The sequence below is a fragment of the Electrophorus electricus genome, chromosome 14 (assembly GCF_041902795.1).
Source record: "Electrophorus electricus isolate QZ-2024a chromosome 14, ASM4190279v1, whole genome shotgun sequence".
NCBI classification, from domain to species: Eukaryota; Metazoa; Chordata; class Actinopteri; order Gymnotiformes; family Gymnotidae; genus Electrophorus; species Electrophorus electricus.
This window is the reverse complement of record NC_137510.1, coordinates 6420878-6441406: the sequence shown is the minus strand read 5'-3', so window position 1 is coordinate 6441406 and position 20529 is coordinate 6420878. Positions and strand designations below refer to the sequence as shown.

Below are 20529 nucleotides of genomic sequence, written 5' to 3'. Positions count from 1 at the left end.
CCAAATTCGAAATAAATCCTGAAATTATGCAATTAGTTCATTTCCTCTATTATACTGGATCAGGATTCGGTTCCTCGTGTGTGCAAGAGCCTCTGCCTTTCCATCTGCTCTGTTAAATTCTTACGTGCCACCCCTCGATGTTTTGTAGCTATTGGTTTGATCCATGTTCCCTACCCACCGTGTGGACTGAATGTAGGCACTGCACCTTTAAAAAGAGGGGGTGGGGACTTGAATATCAGATGAGGGCTGGCTGTGCCCTGCGAAGCTAAAGCCCTGCAACAGCATGTGTTTGACGCGCTGACACACGCACGCACGCGCACCACGCTGACCATCATACGACTGGTGCTCACCGCTTTCTTTCGAGGGACGGAGACAGATGGAGGAAGAGAGGGAGAGAGAAGGAGAGCGGGAGAGAGAGATGAGGATGGATAGAGAAGAGAAGGCTGCATGAGGACGAGGACAGAAAACTGGGTGACTGGCTTAAAGAAGACAGCGCGCGGAGGAGACGGAGCTTGGGCTTGAGCAGGTATGTAGAGGCGCTGTCCTAGAGCAGTTATAATCTCAGCAGGGATTTTTTTTTCCATTCAGATATGGGACTTCTTTAAACAGTTCCACAGAGAAATACAGACTGGTCGTAGTTTCACGTAAAAGGATAACTTCTGTCCTTGGTTTTGTTACTGTCCATGTTCGGTTCTGTGTGCGTGCGTGTGAATAGCCCCTTGGCAATGAAATGATTTTACCCTTTTACCGCAACACCAGCATCCTTTCTCTCTCGGAGACAGAAACCAAGTTATATTTAAATAGAATTAGGATTTATATGCCATGGTATGAGGGAGAGAGAGAGACTGATGGTTTAATGCTGTACTTATTGCCGTAGGAGAGCTCTATAGCTGCTATGGGTTTTAATGCACCATAATGGGTCTTGAATATAATCTGAATGCGGTGGGCAATAGATGTCTGTATAAAAGAGAGAAAAGTGTGTGCTCAATATCTTGTGCTCATCCTTTCATAGTCTGCAGAGGTGGGGGGTGGGGGAGCAGTGATGGTAGTAATTGCTCTGCAGACAACCATCAAAGAGCTCTATTATAGATGAGAGGAGAGCTACACAAACAGCATGGACAGAAAGAGAGAGAGAGGGGAGGTGAATAGAGAGAATAATGACAGGCAAAGAGAGTGATAGGAGATAGAGTCCCTAAAGCTCAGCATCTTAGAAGATCTTGGTGCTTCCAAATGGAGCCGGCAGGACCTGCAGGAGCTGGAGCCTGGCGAGGGGTGAGACAGGGGCTGCCGGTCTGACTGACTGTCCCTGACCTCAGCTTCCAGACTTGCATGTCTGGGACACCACCCCCGGCTCCACACCCAGACCGCTCCAATGGGTCCAAAGAGCAGAGAGAAAAAAGATCAAGAAGAGACGGAAGACAGGAAGGAGAAAAACAACAGAGAGATGGTGGTGGGGGCTGGGAGCAAACATGAGTGGTACAAATGAGTTAGAGAAGGAGAAAATGATGAAAGCACTGAGACATAAGAGCGATAAAGAGAGACATAGAGAGGAAAAGTGAAAGCCTTGAAAAGCCAGACATGGGAGTTCGAGGGTGACCGTGCTTTCCATGACAAATGTACCGTTGTAATAACGCTGTCAAAACAGCACACCTACATGTCCGTTCACTCGCTTCAACAGCAGATGATTTGAAAGTGATGGCAGGAGAGATGCACCTGTATGGTTACAGTGTATCCTCTCTATTACCCTTCAAACAACGCTGTTCAGGAGAGATGCACCTGTATGGTTACAGTGTATCCTGTCTATTACCTTTCAAATAATTCTGTTCAGGTCATTTATATGAACTTTATGTCCTGTTTCACAAGATTACCCCTTCCTGATACATTTCTTTGAAACATCTTGTCCATCTTTGATGGACGTGTGGTGCTGGTGATAATGCCCCCCCCCCCCCCCCCCCCCATTGCATGGAAATACTGGGGATTGATCCCAGCCATACGGTATTCTCTGCGCAGTGGCATGGCCAAGACAGCAGTGGCAGTGTGGGTCAATTTTAACCATTAGTATTGTGTTTGAACATGAGTTCAAGGGGTAAACTGGTTGACTACTACTGAACACCTGCTGGTAATCAGCATTGTGTGAGTGAAATACTAATATAGAATGGTACCTAAGTGCTCTTGTAGCTCACCTGGTAGTGCAGTTATGTTATGGGTATGATTAATATAAATATATACCAATCAACCATAGTGTGGGTATGAGCCAAAACAGGTCTGACTCATCAAGGCATGGACTACACAAGACCTGTGAAGGTGTCCTTGAAGTCCTGTTAGTTACAAGGCAGGGACTCTATGAATCAGATATGTTTTTCAGCACATCCCACAGATACTCGATTGGATTGAGATCTGGGAAATGTAGAGGCTAAATCAATACCTTGAACACTTTTTCATATTCCTCAAACCATTTCTGAACAAATTTTGCAGTGTGGCAAGGTGCATTATCTTGCTGAAAGAGGCCACTGCCATTATGGAATACCATTGCCATTAAAGGATGTACTCGGTCTGCAACAATATGTAGGTAAGTGATAAATGTCAAAGTAACATCCAAATTAATGCCAGGAGCCAATTTTTCCCAGCAGAACATCGCCCAGAGCAATGTGTGTTCTGACACCTTTATAGCCAGCATTAACTTTTTCAGCAATTTGTGACACAGTAGTTCATTTGTGGTATTGTACCAGACATTCTAGCATTCACTTCCCATGCGCATTTATGAGCCTTGGGTGCATTTATGAGCCTGTCACTGGTTCAACAGTTGTCTTTCCTTGGACCAATTTTGACAGTTTCTAACCACTGCATACTGGGAACACCCCACATTTTGGAGATGCTCTGACCCAGTCATTTTTCCATCACAATGTTGTCCATGTCAGAGTTGCTCAGATACTTACACCCATGTTTGCCGCTTTCAACACATCAACTTCAAGAACTGACTGTTAACTTGCTGCCTAATATAGCCCACCCCTTGCAAGGTGCCATTGTAATGAGATAACCATTGTTATTCACATCACATGTCAGTGGTTTTAATGTTGTATTTGATTGGTGTACGTAAGCCGCTCTGGATAAGAATGTCTGCCAAATGTCTACCAGAACCAACAACCCACTGTCACACGAAAGATCCACATCCGCTTTGGGTTTAATCTTACGGTCACCAGCAGAGAGCCTTTTACTACCAAGTCCCTGGTCGCTAGAATAGTGATTGTGCATCCAAGATAAAAAATGATCTTTCCATTGCAAATTTCCCACTATCCAGTCAAATCCTGGTCTCTGTCTGAGGAAACAGTTGTTCTTCAGCTCTACTGGCTCTAATTGTTAATTACACATCGTACCCTCCTGACATCTGTGTGATGTGTGATTTTTAACACTTAGTAGACAAATAGTAGATGAGTGTATGTGATTTTTTGTACTTTCTGTGTCTAGTTGCATTTATGATTTTAGGTACACAAATAAATAAAAATACCCCACAAATATAGCAATACAAGAATGTGTGAGTGTATGTCTGTACATTCAGACATGCTGTCCTCTCAGAAATTTCTCGAACAAAACTAATGCAAATGGTAGCTAAGGAGTGTGTGCGTGCATGCGAGAGAGAGAGAAAAAGAGAGACATTGTGTACTTGTGTACTTGTGCTGAGCTACTGAAAGGGAAAAGTGCTTTTTGATTAGATCTGCCAGATATATTTATATTACACAACCACATACACACATGTACACATGCTTGCATGCGTGCACACACAGTCTGAGAGAGAACATCAGGCAGAAACTTGTCTTCCTTCTCTGAACTACATTTGTACTGAACAGTACGTGTGGTTATCACTGCTACCAGTCCTTTTTGTAGGTAATTTTGTTTTTCAGAATAAAAAGTAATGGATAATAATGGAGTCCAATGGACAGCTCCATTTCATGGATCTCTCCCTCACTTTGGTGTCGTGTAAGACCTTATATCTGAGTGCAAATCCTGTTGAAGGAGCGAGATGTTGAGCTGCTCATTAGAGGAAGAGAGAGAGACATGCTCATTTTGTCCATGTCCCTCCAGACAGCCTAGATTAGGAAAACATGTGCACACACACAGAGAGAGAGAGACAGAGAGAGAGAGACAGAGAGACAGAGACAGAGAGAGACAGACCATAGCTAGGTGGATACTGCATAGCATCAGCGCCTTAGAAAACATCCTCCAGCAGGAGTGCGCAGTGCGATTTGGTACAGTTGGATGACAAACACCACTGCCTGAGAGAGCAAAGGCAACAGAGACAAACACCACTGCATGAGAGAACAAAGAGACAACAGAGAGCAAAACACCACCTCATGAGAAAGTGAAGAGACAATAGAGAGACAAGCACATTCGATGAGAAAGCAAAGAGACAACAGAGAGACAAACACCACCACATGAGAGAGCAAAGAGAAATCAGAGAGAAAATCACCACCTCATGAGAAAGCAGAGACAATAGAGAGACAAACACCACCGCATGAGAAAGCAAAGAGACAACAGAGAGACAAACACCACCACATGAGAGGGCCAAGAGACAAAAGAAAGGCAAACACCACTACATGAGAGAGCAAAGAGACCAGGGAGACACACACAGCTGAACTGAATTGAGGCATCAGGACATGTTACGTGTTAGACAACACGTGTTGTGTGTAGTGGACACAGCATAGCATACATTTAGCATTTTCCTCAGTAAAGCTGGGCTTTATGCTAATGCAGAACAAAGCCATCTCTCTCTTCCATCTTTCTCACTCTGTTTCTTGCCCCTTCTCTGTTTTTGTCTACAGCCAGTTCAGTCCTTTTGACCTTCAGTCTGCTAGTGACCTGTCAAAAGCTATGAACTGTATGCATATAAGTGTTTGCTTGGACACACTGAAAGAACTGAGTGATGTACTCAAGCATTTCTACTTCCATTTATCAGATGACACAGTTGCAAAAATCAATTCTCTTAGAACCATATCTGATCCCTTCATTACAGCATCTGCTTTCTGATCTGTCCATCACTCTTGTCTGTTTGCTTAAATGCGTATATTCCTATATGTGTCTTTTGACCTGTCACTGCTGATCCAACCATCCATCCCTCTGTCCATCAGGTCTGTTTTTCCTTTGTTTACTTATCGGTCTCTCTATGTATCTCTCATCTCACTTGCCTGTATTCCTGCCAGTCTGACTGTTGGTCAAGGATGTTTCTTCCCCCATCTTTGGCTACTGTTCTACACAGATATGTAGTTTCTACTCAGCCCACATTAAACCCGTGATTCGTGTTTGTGAACAAGTGGACACTCCGAGCCGAGTCGCTGTAGTTTTGCGAAGAGCCATGTTTTGCTCCCCATTTGCTCCTGCTGAGCCTTCCCTTCTGTTGAGACCATTATCCAGCATGACACGTTCCATTCCCATGAGGCTCTGTGCTTCTGACTGTGAAGACAGCTGAGAGGAGAACTGAGGCTTCCTCTCTCTCACTTACTCTCTTCCTCACACCTTGTCTCATTTCAACCTCTCCATATCTTGCTGTGGCTCTTTTCTCTCTCCCTCTTTCCTTCACTGTGCTGCATGGGCTATAGATTTTTGTATCTGTGCTGAGTTCCTTGTCCCTCTTTTTGAAAGCATTTGCAGTTTCTGATGAGTGTTTTACACTACCCATGTCACTGTTGCCTCTCTCTCTCTCTCTCTCTCTCTCTCTCTTTCCATCTCAATTTAGTTTGGCTGAATTCAAAATATTAACTTGTGGGATTGCTCTTTGGTCGGCACCATCTCTATCAGATGTTCTTTCTCATATTCTGCGTCTCTTCTGTAGACATTGTGGAATCTCTGGTTTCTTCTTGCCTCTCGATTTTCTATGCATTTTTAAACGTGTTTCAGCATTCACTTTCTCATCCCTGCACAACCTTCATTTGATGTCAGGCAGATTTAATGATCTAAATCCTGAGAGAGAGAGAGAGAAAGAGAGTATTCTCCCTCACTCCTACACTCATCCATACATCTTTTCAATACTCTTAATTTCTTTCCTTGACTTGCCGAATATTTCATTAGCATGTCAATTATTCCCCAGATAACAGAGCAGTTTGTTTTGGCGGCAGCTGATTGGTTATGAATAGTTGATGGACAAACTGAGGAAGTCATGTCATTATTCACATCGGTTCATGTTTTCTATTTCTAGACTCTCTAAATGCTTCTACCACAGGAGCCTCACAAATAATTAGCCAACCGAATTTATTAACATGCATACATGGAGTGTGAGTGAGTGAGTGTGTGGAAGTGTGTGTGAGTGTGTGGAAGTGTGTGTGAGTGTGTGTGTGAGTGAATCTGTGTGGGCACATGTGTGAGGGTGTGTGTGTGTGTGTGTGCGCGCGCGTGTGTGCACAAATGTGTAACTGAAGTGCATGTCCTTGGGGTGTTGATTATTGTCAATCTCCATCTGGTGTGTTCCCTTAAAGGGCAGACTGCCATCATGGTCAAAGGTTAAAGAAATGTTTTTCCTTCTATGGGGGAGAGGGAAGGGGGAAGAAAGAAAAAGAGGGTGAGACTAGTCCTGTATGGTGAATAGTCTGTAACCTTAGGTGAGGCTTGTCCTGTATGGTGAATAGCCTGTAACCTTAGGTGAGGCTTGTCCTGTATGGTGAATAGCCTGTAACCTTAGGTGACGTTTGTCCTGTATGGTGAATAGTCTGCAACCTTAGGTGAGGCTTTTCCTGTATGGTGAATAGTCTGTAACCTTAGGTGAGGTTTGTCCTGTATGGTGAATAGCCTCTAGCCTTAGGTGAGGCTTGTCCTGTATGGTGAATAGTCTGTAGCCTTAGGTGAGGCTTGTCCTGTATGGTGAATAGTCTGTAGCCTTAGGTGAGGCTTGTCCTGTATGGTGAATAGTCTGTAACCTTAGGTGACGTTTGTCCAGTATGGTGAATAGTCTGTAGCCTTAGGTGACGTTTGTCCTGTATGGTGAATAGTCCATAGCCTTAGGTGACGTTTGTCCTGTATGGTGAATAGTCCGTAGCCTTAGGTGAGGTCTGTCCTGTATGGTGAATAGTCTGTAACCTTAGGTGAGGTCTGTCCTGTATGGTGAATAGCCTCTAGCCTTAGGTGAGGCTTGTCCTGTATGGTGAATAGTCTGTAGCCTTAGGTGAGGCTTGTCCTGTATGGTGAATAGTCTGTAGCCTTAGGTGAGGCTTGTCCTGTATGGTGAATAGCCTCTAGCCTTAGGTGAGGCTTGTCCAGTATGGTGAATAGTCTGTAGCCTTAGGTGACGTTTGTCCAGTATGGTGAATAGTCTGTAGCCTTAGGTGACGTTTGTCCAGTATGGTGAATAGTCTGTAGCCTTAGGTGACGTTTGTCCAGTATGGTGAATAGTCTGTAGCCTTAGGTGAGGTCTGTCCTGTATGGTGAATAGTCTGTAACCTTAGGTGAGGTCTGTCCTGTATGGTGAATAGCCTCTAGCCTTAGGTGAGGCTTGTCCTGTATGGTGAATAGTCTGTAGCCTTAGGTAAGGCTTGTCCGTGCATGATTTTTTTCATGTTACCTGTGGACAAACTCCATCTCCAGCACTACAGGCAACCAGGGCTTTATGGCATCATCCATGGTATGGCCCCACAGATTCCATCCATGGCATGGCACAGGGCTACTTACTCAATGGATCAAAAAGCAGCTGGTATGGCAGAGGTAAATCCAACAAAATGTTATGTTTGGATCTTCAGTAGTAGGAGGTAATGCCTTAACACTCATGGTTCTCTTTGCCACATTGGAAGTCCAAACTGCCCATATGCAAGTTTGAATATGTTGGTGTATATGTGTCCTGCTGTTTCGCTTCTGCTGCTAATTAGAATCTGATTAGCCATTTAATCTCTACCAGCTGCGTCTTTTTGTCCTTCACATCATCTGAACAGTCTCCATGTGACATCATCAGCATGAATAGTAGCTGTAAAGATATCTCCATTACATCGAGTGTCTGTTTTGAGGAATTTCTGCAGCCATAATCCTATTTTACAGTTTTCATTTTCTTTTTTCACTTTTGTCTTTTCTTAGCATGTGTAATAAATCTAGATAATCTACAGATAAAAAGATTCAAAACTGATGCAAACACAAGACATAGTCTTGCACTGTCTGTCAGGCATCGGTAATGTGTATGTTAAGGGTTGCAGAAGCTGGAAAACAAAGGATGCATTAGATATGAGTATTAATCTGGCCTCTTAATCTGACATGCTGAAATGTGGAGATTTGAAGACAGTAAAAGATGTGATTCTTTGTCAGATATGATTTTCATCCAAACATGTTTCAGATATGTTTCAGATATTGTTGATATGCACTGTTGTTTCTTATTTATGTCTGTGTGCAAATTGTTTTTCCTACCACTTGTTGAGTAGCAATCTTTTAGCTTTCTTACTCGGTTGGCTTCTGGGCAGGTAACATGTGATGCGGTGTTTATTTTGCAGTCATTTCTGTGTTTTTTTTCAGCATGTCAGCACAGTCTGTGATCATTCCTTTTATGATGCAAGTAACCTGAAAACAAGATGACTCTCTACTGCAATTTTTCCAATTTTCTTTTTCTTAAGCCCCTTGAAATTTCAGATTTTTTCTTTGCAGATTCTGAATTTTAAAATAGCAATTTTAGAAATTAGAAATGTCCTGCTGATGAAAGCACAGAGAATTTTTGAAGCAAATTAAAAAAGGTTTGTTTTCTTTCATTTAATTTCTATAGAATTAATAACAGCTAAGAGCATATTTAAACAATTTTATAAATACAAGGCTGTATCTGATAAGGGCACCTTATAAGCTATTTACCTAAACATCCTTTGAGCATATGCATTCTCCATCTATGGGCTTAATACAGAAACTATTATCCCTCTCTCTGCTAGACCAACTGTTTCAAGCTCTATATCAGGTTCAACCATCTTGTGTATGTGTGTGTGTGTGTGTGTGTGTGTGTGTGGTAGGATGTCTGTGTGTGTGTGGTAGGATGTCTGTGTGTTGAGGGAGCATCATGGACAAACTAATCCCGAGTCATGTCTTAGTAGCATATGGGACTAAACATCTGGGTCTGGTGTTTAAGTGTTTACAACATTACTTTGTTAGTTCTGCCCCACCAGCCACCACTATGAAGGTCCTGTAAAACAAGAGTAAGTCCATACTGCTGTAATCTCCCCCCGCTGCACACTCTCAGCTGTGTGCTAGTTCCATGAGCTAGTGCTGATTTAATTTTAATTTAATACTGCCGTTGGCTGTAGTGAATATTACAATTACATGTTCTTGGGTTTTCAGAGAAAGAACTGGAATGTAAAGCCTGACAATGGTGTTCTATATTATTGGTAAAAAAAAAAAAAAAAAAAAAGCTAATCTGAAACCCAGTACAAATCACAAAAGCACTGGCAAATGTTCTAAGTCTAGTTGGTACGCTGAGAAGTGTAGTTGTTTTGGAAATGAATTACAGATGGATTTTTGCAGATTTTAGCCCTCTAGGATCCCTTAATTCTATGTGTCAGTGTTGCTTCAGTGCTGAAGTTCATGAACAAGTAATGTAGATTCGACACAAATCTAGTAAAGCTCTGTCCGGAGGGCATACTTTGAGTCTGCACACATCTGTAATTAAACTTTGAGTTTATCTGGTGATTAATCTCTTTTAGATTCACCTTTTAATTAACGCAGCACTCATAATCCTTCAGTCCTGTGAAGTGTTGCCAGTGGCCCTTTCTCTTCTTCATCTATCTGTCTATCTGTATCTCTTGCTTTTCCCTCCTTTTCTCTCTCCCTCTCTCTTGTCATTTGAGAAGCTGACATTGTGAGTGCACAGCGGTCGAGTTGATTTACGGCTGTGAAGTCATTAGCCCGCGCCTCTCTCCTGCTAAGTAATGGCCCTGTCCGGCGTGATGTCATATTTCAGCGCAGCTGTCCTCCTGCCAGACTTCTCAAGGCTGCACGGCGCCCCCATGTCGCTCCCTAGAAATGCGGCCAACCCAAGTAGGCTTGTATTAAAGTGTCCGTCCATCCACCCACCTCTTCATCAGCTTTTGCGTTTCTGTTCTGTGCACCCGGAACGCTTGTCTTACTCTCATCATTGCACCTCATGTACTTGGCTTAGATTGTTTCCTTGAAACTGCAAAGTGACATGCAGTAATTCTTAAGTAGTGCAAGCAAGTTTTCTGTTTATGTAAAGCTGCATTTTTGGGAAGCTATACTAACTTTATTGCAACCTGTTTTAACTCATTAATAGATCTTTTCAGAGATACTCCAGAGACTTAATTTTTTGTTTTAATTTTGTTTTATATTTGATACTATGTAGTAATACATCATCATCTTAAATGCTCTTATACTCAGAATACACTCAAATCATGTGAACAAACAAACAAGTATGCTTGGAATGTAATGTATTCCAAAATGGCCTGCTTTTCCTACCCAAAACAGCAAAAGCTTGTAATACCGCACAAGGGCCCACATCCAATAGAATAGCCAGAAGTAGAAGTAAAGTAAGCTCAGTGGTTAAGGTGCTTAACTTGTAATTGGAAAGTTGCTGGTTCAAGCCCCACCACTGCCAAGTTGGTGGGCCCCTGAGCAAGGGCCCCTTAACCCTCAATTGCTCAAGTTGTACTCACTCATAATTATAAGTCACTTTGGATGTACTCACTCATAATTATAAGGACTTTTTTGGATAAAAGTGTCAGGTAAATGTCATGTACAACAAAACAATTGGAGTTAAAAAGTAAGATGATACTACTTGGGGGTTTTGAGTTGCAGTGTACTTTCTTAGTACAAATAGCACAGAAAGTGAAGACATGAAATTGTAATGAAAGTAAACAAAATAAGAAATTAATAACTAAATATGGGCAAGTAAAATGTGACAATTAAAAAAAAAAACTCCTAAATTGAGTATTGTGAAAATATACCAAAAATTAGTTAACTTAAGGTCATGCAACTAATGCAACCTGCAAGTATATGTAACCAATAGTCACTAACTACCTCCTGCTCTTCATCCTGACTTTAGTGGGAAGAATAGTACCTTGAGTCTTTCATAACCATGTCACTTTGATTCACAGACCCTGGCATTTATGTAGTGATCCAGGTTTTAGAATGACTGACATATAGGTGATTTCCAACACTTTCTTCAGTTAAAAAGCATGTCTCATTAGAATCTTTTAAAAAAAACTATACTGAAGAGCACTGCTTAGGATACATGACATGTATATTAGCCTTTCTTGACAACTGACTTAAACATGCGTAAACATTTATAAATGCTTAATTCTGTTATGATAAGCATTTGCTGTCATAACAACTGCTTTTTTCAACACTGATGTCAAGTTGACAACTATGTCAAGTGATGCAGATTTTTGGTAACATTATGATATGTCATTACGCTGTGAGGTGAAATCACACAGCAAGTGAGGATGTATGTAAAACTAAACAAAAGTTAGAACTTCAAAAAAGTACTCTAATAGTATCCTCTGTACTGTCTTAGCAATGAAATGCAAAACTGTAACATGTTTCAGTTTCAAGTTTCTGACTCAGTTTCAGTTTTTACCCTGTTATGATGTATTTTAATATTTGGTGTATGTTATACTGGACATTAGCACAAACTCTGACAGATGGGCTATAATCCATAACTGTAAACTTACAAATTCTCAGTAAATACATTTGAATTAAGTGAAATGTAAATTTTATTATATATGAATGACTTTTTTATTTTATTTAAAACAATGGTCTTAAATTGATTAAATTATTTCCATTTGGCAGTCATGATGAATCCCTATGCCATGCCATGATACTGTTATAACTGTCACGATCAGTCCCTTCCATGTTCTGCGGTTTCATGGTTTCATTGTTTCATGGTTTCATTGTTTGAATTAATGTTTGAATGTTTAATGGTTGTTTCTTTGTATTCCGTGCCTGTGTGTTTATCTTAGCCTTTGTTTTTCCTAGCCCTGAGTTTTCCCCTGCCTTAGTTATAGCCTGCTTCCCTAGTTTCCCTTTGTGTGTTTTTGTTTTGTAATGTATCCCAGTACTCCCCGTGTCGGCTCTATGACCCTGGACTGCCTAAACGACCCTGATTTTGGATTTGCCCCAATTAAATCCTGCTCCTCTCAGCACATGCGTCCGCCTCCTTACCGCTCAATGTTACAGAATGAACAGCCTAACAAGGACGCAGCGAGAGAGCGAGACTCTGGGAGGTGGTTTCGCTGGGACGAAACTTCGGCTGTTTCTACACAGTCCGAGTTTGTTACGTCTCAGCGCCACCAAACCAGAGACAGCAAATCCCCTGGCGCTGTGGGTACACAGGCATCTCGTCATCCCTGGAAAAAGCAGGATCACGTTTATTTTGATGACGACGAGATCTCAGGTAAGCGCCAAGAGTCTACCCTTCTTGACCAACGCTGCAGGGGGGAGCGGCCTGCAGCGCAAGATGTGAGTTGGTGGAGTGAATGCGCAGTTAACCTGTTTCTAGGCACTCAGTTGGTGCTCAAGTGCAAATGTGAGCTCCCCTAGCCCGTATGCGCTCTGGGAGCTGCCGAGAGGGTTTTGCGTCTGTGTGTTCCTTCAGGGTCACCCCACCAGTGTCTGTGGCTATCCCACAAGCCACTCAGTATGGTCCTGTTCCCAGCACGAGACACGCCGCCCGTCCTGATCGTGGTCCTGTTCCTGGCGTGAGAGATGCCGCCCATCCTGATCCTGGTCCTGGCGTGAGAGACGCCACCCATCCTGATCCGGTTCCTGTTCCCGGCATAGTGGATGCCACCAGTTCCGTCCCTGTTCCCGGCCTAGTTGATGCCGTCCAACCTGTTACCAGGTCTGTTCCCGCAGCCTCGTCTCTGGACCCCCTAGACCTGCTGTCAGTCCTGACTGCCTCTGCCATGCCTCCGGACCTGCCGCCGCCGTCCATGGCCGCTGCCGCGCTTCCAGACCCGCCGCCGCTGCTGATGGCCGCAGCCGCACCCCTGGACCCACCAGTTCCCATTCCTGGAGTGGGACAAACAACTCCACAAGTCCCCGTGCCTCGTGCCAGGCCTGTCCCCCTGGTCACTCCTCCAAGCTCTCCTGTGTCTCCTACTGCCCCATTGTTTTTGCCTTCTCTGTTGCCTGGTTTTGTTTTGGTTCCTGTTGTGTTGTCTGTCCCTGTGCCTGTTTCTGTGCCCATTTCGGTTCCTGTGTCTCCCTTTATTTCTGTCCCTGTGCCTGTCCGTGTGTCTGTTCCGGTGCCTGTGTCCATTTTTGTTCCTGTCCCTGGCCTGGTCTGTTTTGCGTGCTTGTAGTCCTCGTCCTCCCTCCCCGCACTTTTTTCATCCTCAGTCTGGTTCTGTTGGTTCTGTTTCCATGTCTGTGCCTGCTTCTTTGCCTGTCTCTCCTGTTGCCCCGGTTTCTGTGTCTGCTTCTGGTTCTTGTCCTGTTCAGTCCTCACCTGTTGCCCCGGTTTCTGTGTCTGCTGATGTTCCGGTGCCTGCTCCTTATCATGTCCTGTGTTCGGTTCCTGTTTCTGGCCTGTCTGATCCTGCGTCTCGTCTGGGTCCTGTCCCTGCTCCTGATCTTTCCCGTTCTGTTCCTGTTGGTGTCTCGTCCTAGTCTTGTTTTGGTGTTTCTTGTTTAGCGCGCCCCGGTGTTGCGCACTTTGGAGGGGGGTACTGTCACAAACAGTCCCTTCCTTGTTCCGTGTTTTCCCTGTTGTGTTTAGTTCTGTTACATAGTTTCGTTTTGTCCTCACATTGTTTGATTGCATACACCTGTCCCTCGTTTCGAGTTCATGTATTTAAACCCTGTTGTGTGCCTTGGTCGTGGCTGTTCAGTGTTTGTTTTGCTGTTTCATGGTTTCATTGTTTCATGGTTTCATTTTTTGTTTGAATGTTTGATGGTTGTTTCTTTGTATTCTCTGCCTGTGTGTTTATCTTAGCCTTTGTGTTTCCTAGCCCTGAGTTTTCCCCTGCCTTAGTTATAGCCTGCTTCCCTAGTTTCCCTTTGTGTGTTTTTGTTTTGTAATGTATCCCAGTACTCTCCGTGTCGGCTCTATGACACTGGACTGCCTAAACGACCCTGATTTTGGATTTGCCTCTATTAAATCTCGCTCCTCTCAGCACATGCGTCTGCCTCCTTACCGCTCAACATCACAATAACATAGTTATGTATATTTTCTCTAGACCTTAAGTCAAATGGGTTGACTGAGCTATACACAGGAAAAGGATCTCTACAAATTTGCCATTTATGCAGTATGTTGTGCTTAAATAAAATGCCTTACTGTCATGTGGAGAATTTCCAGTAGTGGTACTGTATGACATCTACACCATGTTAATTTATAAATGTTTATGTTAGTTGTCATGAATGTAGGTGTCATGTAACCTTCTAAACAGTGCTCTTCAGTAAAGTTTTCACTTCTTTGTTTTCCCACCTATTCCTCAGCCTGTTCTCACCTCGGCCAATTTCTCATGGTTTCAATATTTACCTTTGTCACTGTCACAACAGTAAAAGGCTTGATTTACCAGCCTTGCCCAAGGCTACCTCTCATACACCTCTGTATGACTCATGCTAGCATAATCCCCTTCCATTCTGCCATTCACAGTGAACACCTCCTCAGGGGTTGCCAGTGTCTGTTTAGTGTAGTTTGTGGCCATGATCACAGGAAGCCTGATGTATGTCTCTGTGGGCTGATTTTCGGAGCATGGTCATGCCTCCTGTGCCTGCACCAAGAATATTTAATAGTTCAGAGCTAGATTTAATCTGGGTCCAGGAAACTAGGGCCATTAGGAGAAGTTTTAAGACTGCCAAAATTATGCATTTCTCTCCCTTCCACCTCTCTCTCTCTCTCTCTCTCTCTCTCTCTCTCTCTCACATACACACACGCGCACACACGCTGAAAGGAGATTCGATGGATGGTTATTTGACTTCCAACATATTTATCAAACTTGGTCTCTGTCATACATTTTAAGAGTCTGTCCTAATGAGATTGGATTTAATCAGAGATATGTAAAAAGAAACCATATTACATACTATTGCTGAGTGGTTCATTGAGTATAAATTTTCCACCATATCAGAAGCCCTTGATAGGTCAGTAAAGTTACAAACAATATCATTAACAATAAGAAAAACAGGTGGAGTAGTGCTAAATCTGGGTCAAAACCCCAAGGATAATATACAGTATGTTATGCTGTTTGTTTGATATTTTCCTGAGTGGCGCCATTCAGGTTGGTCTTTCTTTGGCTGTCATTACGTTGCTTGTTATGTGTGTTTTCATGAATCAACAGCCCTGATTTGTATGCTGTAAATGAAAGTAGGAGTGCTTTCTGGACAGGGCTATTTGTTGTTTTTGTGGTACTCTGTCACATATAAAGGAGTTCTTATTTGTTTTGTAGCATGGTGACACCAGACTCTAATTTGTATGTGAGAACACTAGTTTGCCCTTGTGCCTTGAGTATATCTGGCACAGCAGGAAAGCATGTTAACACACACACTCGCACTGGCACGTGCACACACACACACAGACACACACAGAGGATGCAGTGACCTGCTTATGCTCAGCCGTGCGGAATATAAAAGGCAAGTGTAACAGATAGGTCAGTATACCTGATCTGCAAATCTTGTAGCATACACTCACACCAGCCACTACACTGTCAACAATTGTTACATAATGTTTGGATGTGAAAACACATTTGCCCAGATGGAACAGTAAGCAATCAAACAAACAATAAAACAACAGCAATTTTTAAAGCCAGTACATGCTGAGACTGCATCTTTGAAAATGTGGAATTTGAGTGGAACGATGATGAAACACTTCTCCAGCAACTTTCAGTTTTCATTTAATTCTTTCCCTACAGCTAGTGAAGGTGATTTAATCTTTACAGTACTAAATTATTCAGGCACCTGGTTTTTAATAGAGTGGCATGCAGCCATGCAGATTAGTCAGTGAACTTTTGTTCCTGACATGTCGCTAGTCAGAGAGAGAAGCCGTGTGTGTGTGTGTTGTACACATCTTCAGACATGAGTAGAGGATGTGTCTAGGCTTGGTTATGCTTGAATGCTGTTTCTTTTTGTATTTGCGTGTGTATGCTTGTGTAGGATTTGGTCAGTGTGTGAGTGCATGTGTTTAAATTCACGCTAAAGGCCTGCTCCTGAGATGAAATGCTATGTTTAATAGAAGCAGAGTCACAAGATGTAGAGAGAAAAATGCAGGTTAAAGACTGAGAAAGAGAGACAGGAAGACCAGTTTTTGGTATAGATTACATGGGATATGGTGAAACCGTCCTGCTGTCATACTGCTTTTTTCTCTAGTCAAATGCATAATCACAACATACACCTTACAAACATACACAGAGTGTGTCAGTATCCAGCCACTTCAACACTTCAGACGCACACATGATGCACACACACAAAGGTGACTATTCGCATACATTTGTACACACACACTCTCTCCATCAGCTTTGTGCCATGAGATTCCACCTTGAAATGTCACTTGTGTTCAGATTTAATCTTGACAATTGAAGAAAATTTCTTCCCTCCCCATTCTAATCTTAAAAAAACTCTTCATGCTTTTATCTTGCCTTCCATTCTTTCACGCTCTCTTTCTTTCTCTCTCCTGCTACCACTTCCATCATTCTGCCACTTTCTTTTTCTCTTTGCCAATCTTCTAACTCTCTCGTTCTGAATCTTTCAGATCTCTGAATCTCAGTAGTGTAGAGGTGTGTGTGTGTATATGCATTTCTTTCCTTGACCTTTCGATCCTTGACCTTTGATCCTTGCATCGGTGACCCCACAGGTCTGGTGTGGAGACAACAGGAGTGCTAGAAGAGCAAGGAGTGGGGATGTTTCGGGGAGAGCATGCAGATTGCCAGCGTCAGTACCACACCCTGGCCGTCAGTCCGCGACGCTTCTCCAGCCCTGACATGGACGCAATGGCTAAGATCCACAAGGGTGACGCCGAGAGACAGCGAATCAAGCACCCGGGCCATCATGCTGCCACGCTTGTGAGCGGCAATTGCTCACGACAACAGGTACACACAGAAGGTTGTGTCTGTGTGTGTGTGTGTTACTTATAAACATGCTACTGCATTTGTGTGAGTGTGTGTGTGTGTGAGAGAGAGGGAGAAGAAGAGAGAGAAGAAGCTCACAAGCATCCATGTTCAGAATTCTTTTATAAAAAATGGACGCAGTAATTGGTCTGTGTCTTAAAGTTTGTGTATGTGTGTATGTGGGTGTGTCTGTGTGATATATATATATATACGCAGGGGAAGGATTTCGTGTGTTCTGGATATATGCATGGTGTAAAAGGAAAGCCTCTCCTCATGCTCTTCAGCTGATCTTCCCTCTGCAAATCCATCTCCTCTTCTTTTCTTCCCTCCTTAATTCTGTGTCGTCATCCCTCTCTCTTTCTCTCCACCTCTGGGCCGCTCGCTCTGTGTACTTACCCTGCTGCAGCCACCGCTGGCGACGGTGCCAGAAGGGGGGGGGGGTGGGGTGGGTGGGTGGGGGTCTGGACAGGTGGAGTCTGCCGTTTCCACGGCAACCCCAAGCCCATATAAGGAAGTCAATGATATCACATAGCATAGCCGGCATGAAGCAAGCACCACTAAAGAAGAGAAACCAGAAGAGAGGGAGAGAATGAGGAATTCGAGAGGGAAGAGAGCGATAAGAGAGAACCAGGTGTCCTTAACGGAGTGAAGGAAAGGGTGAAGTGAAGGAGGTGACAGAGAGCGAGGGTGGGAGGGGTGAGGGGGAGAAGGAGAGGAGAGAGTGACGGAGGCACCCGAGGCGAGGGATTTTCTGTGATCTGCAGTCCGTAAATGGAGAGACGGAAGAAGGGAGCAAGGGAGCAGGAGGAGAGGAGGGGTAGAGGAGCCGGGAGGAGGAGAGAACCCGGAGCTAATTAATTAGCCATGGTACGGTACGTTCATTAATCAGTGAAGACATGACCAATTTGCACTGAACAAACAGAGACGGACCAAAAAGAGGGGGAGAACGAGAGAAACAGAGTGAGTGAGTGAGTGAGAGAGAGAGAGAGAGAGACAGAGAGAGAGAGAGAGAAACTGTACCTGACTGGTTGATAATTTGGTTGAGGTGAAGAAGGATGCTCATAGAACCAGGTGAGGAGGAGTGAGATTTGCAGAGTGTGCGTGCACGATTCTACCTTTTCATGGAGAGAAATGTGTCTGTGTTGGTTGATTTACTGCCTTGTCATGGGATGTGTGTGTGTTACATTTACATGGCATCTGTTTGCATACCATGGCAGCAATCTTGTGCTTCTGAACTGTACCACTTGTGTGTTGTTGTAGGAAATGTGCGTGTGTGGGCACAATCAGGTGTGGCTGAGGAGCCTGCCGCAGTATGCGTGTTTAAGTGTGTTTGTGTGTGTGTGTGTGTGTGTGTCTGTGTGTGTGTGTGTGTGTGTGTGTGTTCTGAGAAATACTGGAACACTGAAGGCAAAATATAGCACAGACCATGAGAGAAACATGGTCTATGCTATATTTTGAGCAGTGTGTGTGTGTGTGTGTGTGTGTGTGCACTTGCATGCTCAAAAGAGAGACACAAACAAAACCATGTAGACAGAGAAAGAGATGGAGACAGAGCGAAGGAGAGAGTGAAAGAGAGAGTGAGGGAGAGCGGAAGAGAGAGTGATAGAAAGAGAGAGTAGAAGCTAGTAATAGGGAGAGAGAGACAGAGAGTGGAGGAGAGAGAGAGCGAGGGAATGCCAGAGGAAGACCGGGGTGGGCACCAGCCTGCTTAACATGCAGATCACACTGTGACTTCATCTCTCCACTCCTCTTCCTCCTGCATACACAGGCACACATACAGACTTGGATCAATTCTGTGTCCATGTGACATATGTGAGTGTGAGTGTGTGTGTGTGTGTGTATGTGTGTGAGTGTTTGAGCGTGTGCGCTACAAAAAGCCGCTTAAACACTCTGTGCGCTGACAGTCACCCACTTCTGTTGTTCAGAGATCTTCCAGCTTGTAAGGAATAATGCTTCACAAAGGGCCAGGCACAACCAGGATTCTAGATGCACTCGCAATGCTAACTTTACACCATGTATTTCAAAGGGCCGAGATGCTGGTATCAACATTTAACAAAGGCATTCTGACTGTATTGGGGATAATTACATAACGGATGCGAAATCTGTGTTCAGTATGTTTTAATTGCCACGTGACGGTTGGAAGTTCCCCATGGATCCATCTTTGTTGCCATTTTCTGTCTGACAGGACGACGGCATGCAGGTTACGTCATTTATCATGCTTAACAAATCATTTGTAACCAGCGACAGGGGGGCACGGCTGCACATTTAAGTGGACGTTTTACATGCCCTGAACAGGGTGCTAAATTTGCTGCTTGGGAGCCAGGGCTCTTCAGGAGCTTCCACAGCGTCTCTGACTCTTTAGTTGCACACTTTTTTCTTACCACTATGGCTGATATCCTGTCATAACACACCACATAGTAGTCTGGCAGGTGCAGAGTGGCTGTTGGGTCTTAGGGAGGTGTGTGTGTGTGTGTGTGTGTGTGTGTGCATGTGAGTGTGGTCTCGATATTTTTCAAAGTGTCTGCGTTGTCTTTGGCCTCAGTCTGCATGTTGGACCGACTCCAGCATGTACTACGCCCCACCAACCGAACACACTAGAGGGTGTTTGTCATGGCTAGCAGTGTTTAAGATGTTAAAGACCAGACTGTGAAAAGGGGGACATCACCTTCCCTGAAATCCTGAGCAGGAGTCTGTGTTGGCTGATGTTTGCCCAAATATAGGGACAGTCCATTTGTGTGCCCACAGTAAACTCACGCTAAAGTCAACACTGAGATATGCCTGCCTCCTTGGTATTATACAGGCCCAGCTGTTACAAGTCCCTTATAAGAGTAGTTAAACAGTCACCAATCTGAGAGTGTCATCGAGATGTCAGGGAGTTTGTAAAGACAGTACAGGTAGTGTGAGTGTTCTCACACAAAGAGCCCCACATGGCTCAGCATTTGTGAGGCTGTTATGTTTAGACGTGGGGCACACGCTGTCTCTTACTGTAAGTAAGTATAGCATACGAATAGTATGCCTTCTGATCTGTTACTATTTAAATCATACATTTTCATTATATTTAGGTTTGCTGATCAACAGAATAGCAGGGCTCTAATTCAAGCAATATATGCAAAAACATTTCTAAAATGTTCTTTTCATGCAAACTTGATTTGTATGGGCATTTCCTTTGTATGCTTTTAATGGAAAACCAAGAAAAAACACATTAGTGTCAAATAATCAGGTCTTTTTAGACACAGCAATGCAGCTGTTAACTGGTTTCCTTCTGCTATTTCTTGCACTGTGTGCTTTAATTTTTGTAGTGATTGATGCATTTTAGAATGTTGGAATGGATTTTGGAATGTTGGCGTCAGTCCTCCAGATTAGTGTCATGATCACTCGGACAGCCTTTTTGGTATCTATCTATCTATCTATCTATCTATCTATCTATCTATCTATCTATCTATCTATCTATCTATCTATCTATCTATCTATCTATCTATCTATCTATCTATCTATCTATCTCTCTCTCTCTCTCTCTCTCTCTCTCTCTCTCTCT

The 20529-nt window shown here is 43.6% G+C and overlaps 1 protein-coding gene across 11 annotated transcripts in view; it reads left to right on the top strand.

Moving 5' to 3' along the window:
* The first annotated feature begins 260 nt into the window (after positions 1 to 260).
* The window catches only part of srcin1b (SRC kinase signaling inhibitor 1b), a 52738-nt gene continuing 32469 nt past the window's right edge, over positions 261 to 20529 (top strand). For 10 of the 11 annotated variants that reach the window (XR_014116892.1, XR_014116890.1, XR_014116891.1 and 7 more), the window contains exons 1-2: positions 261 to 526; positions 16742 to 16976. Coding sequence is in view for 6 of the 11 variants with exons in the window: in XM_081696193.1 (XP_081552319.1) it covers positions 16788 to 16976 (189 nt within the window). In the remaining 5 variants the exon portion in view is untranslated. Of the gene's footprint in view, positions 527 to 9822; positions 9976 to 16741; positions 16977 to 20529 lie in introns of those variants that run through there. The other variant, XM_081696191.1, reaches the window with a different exon arrangement.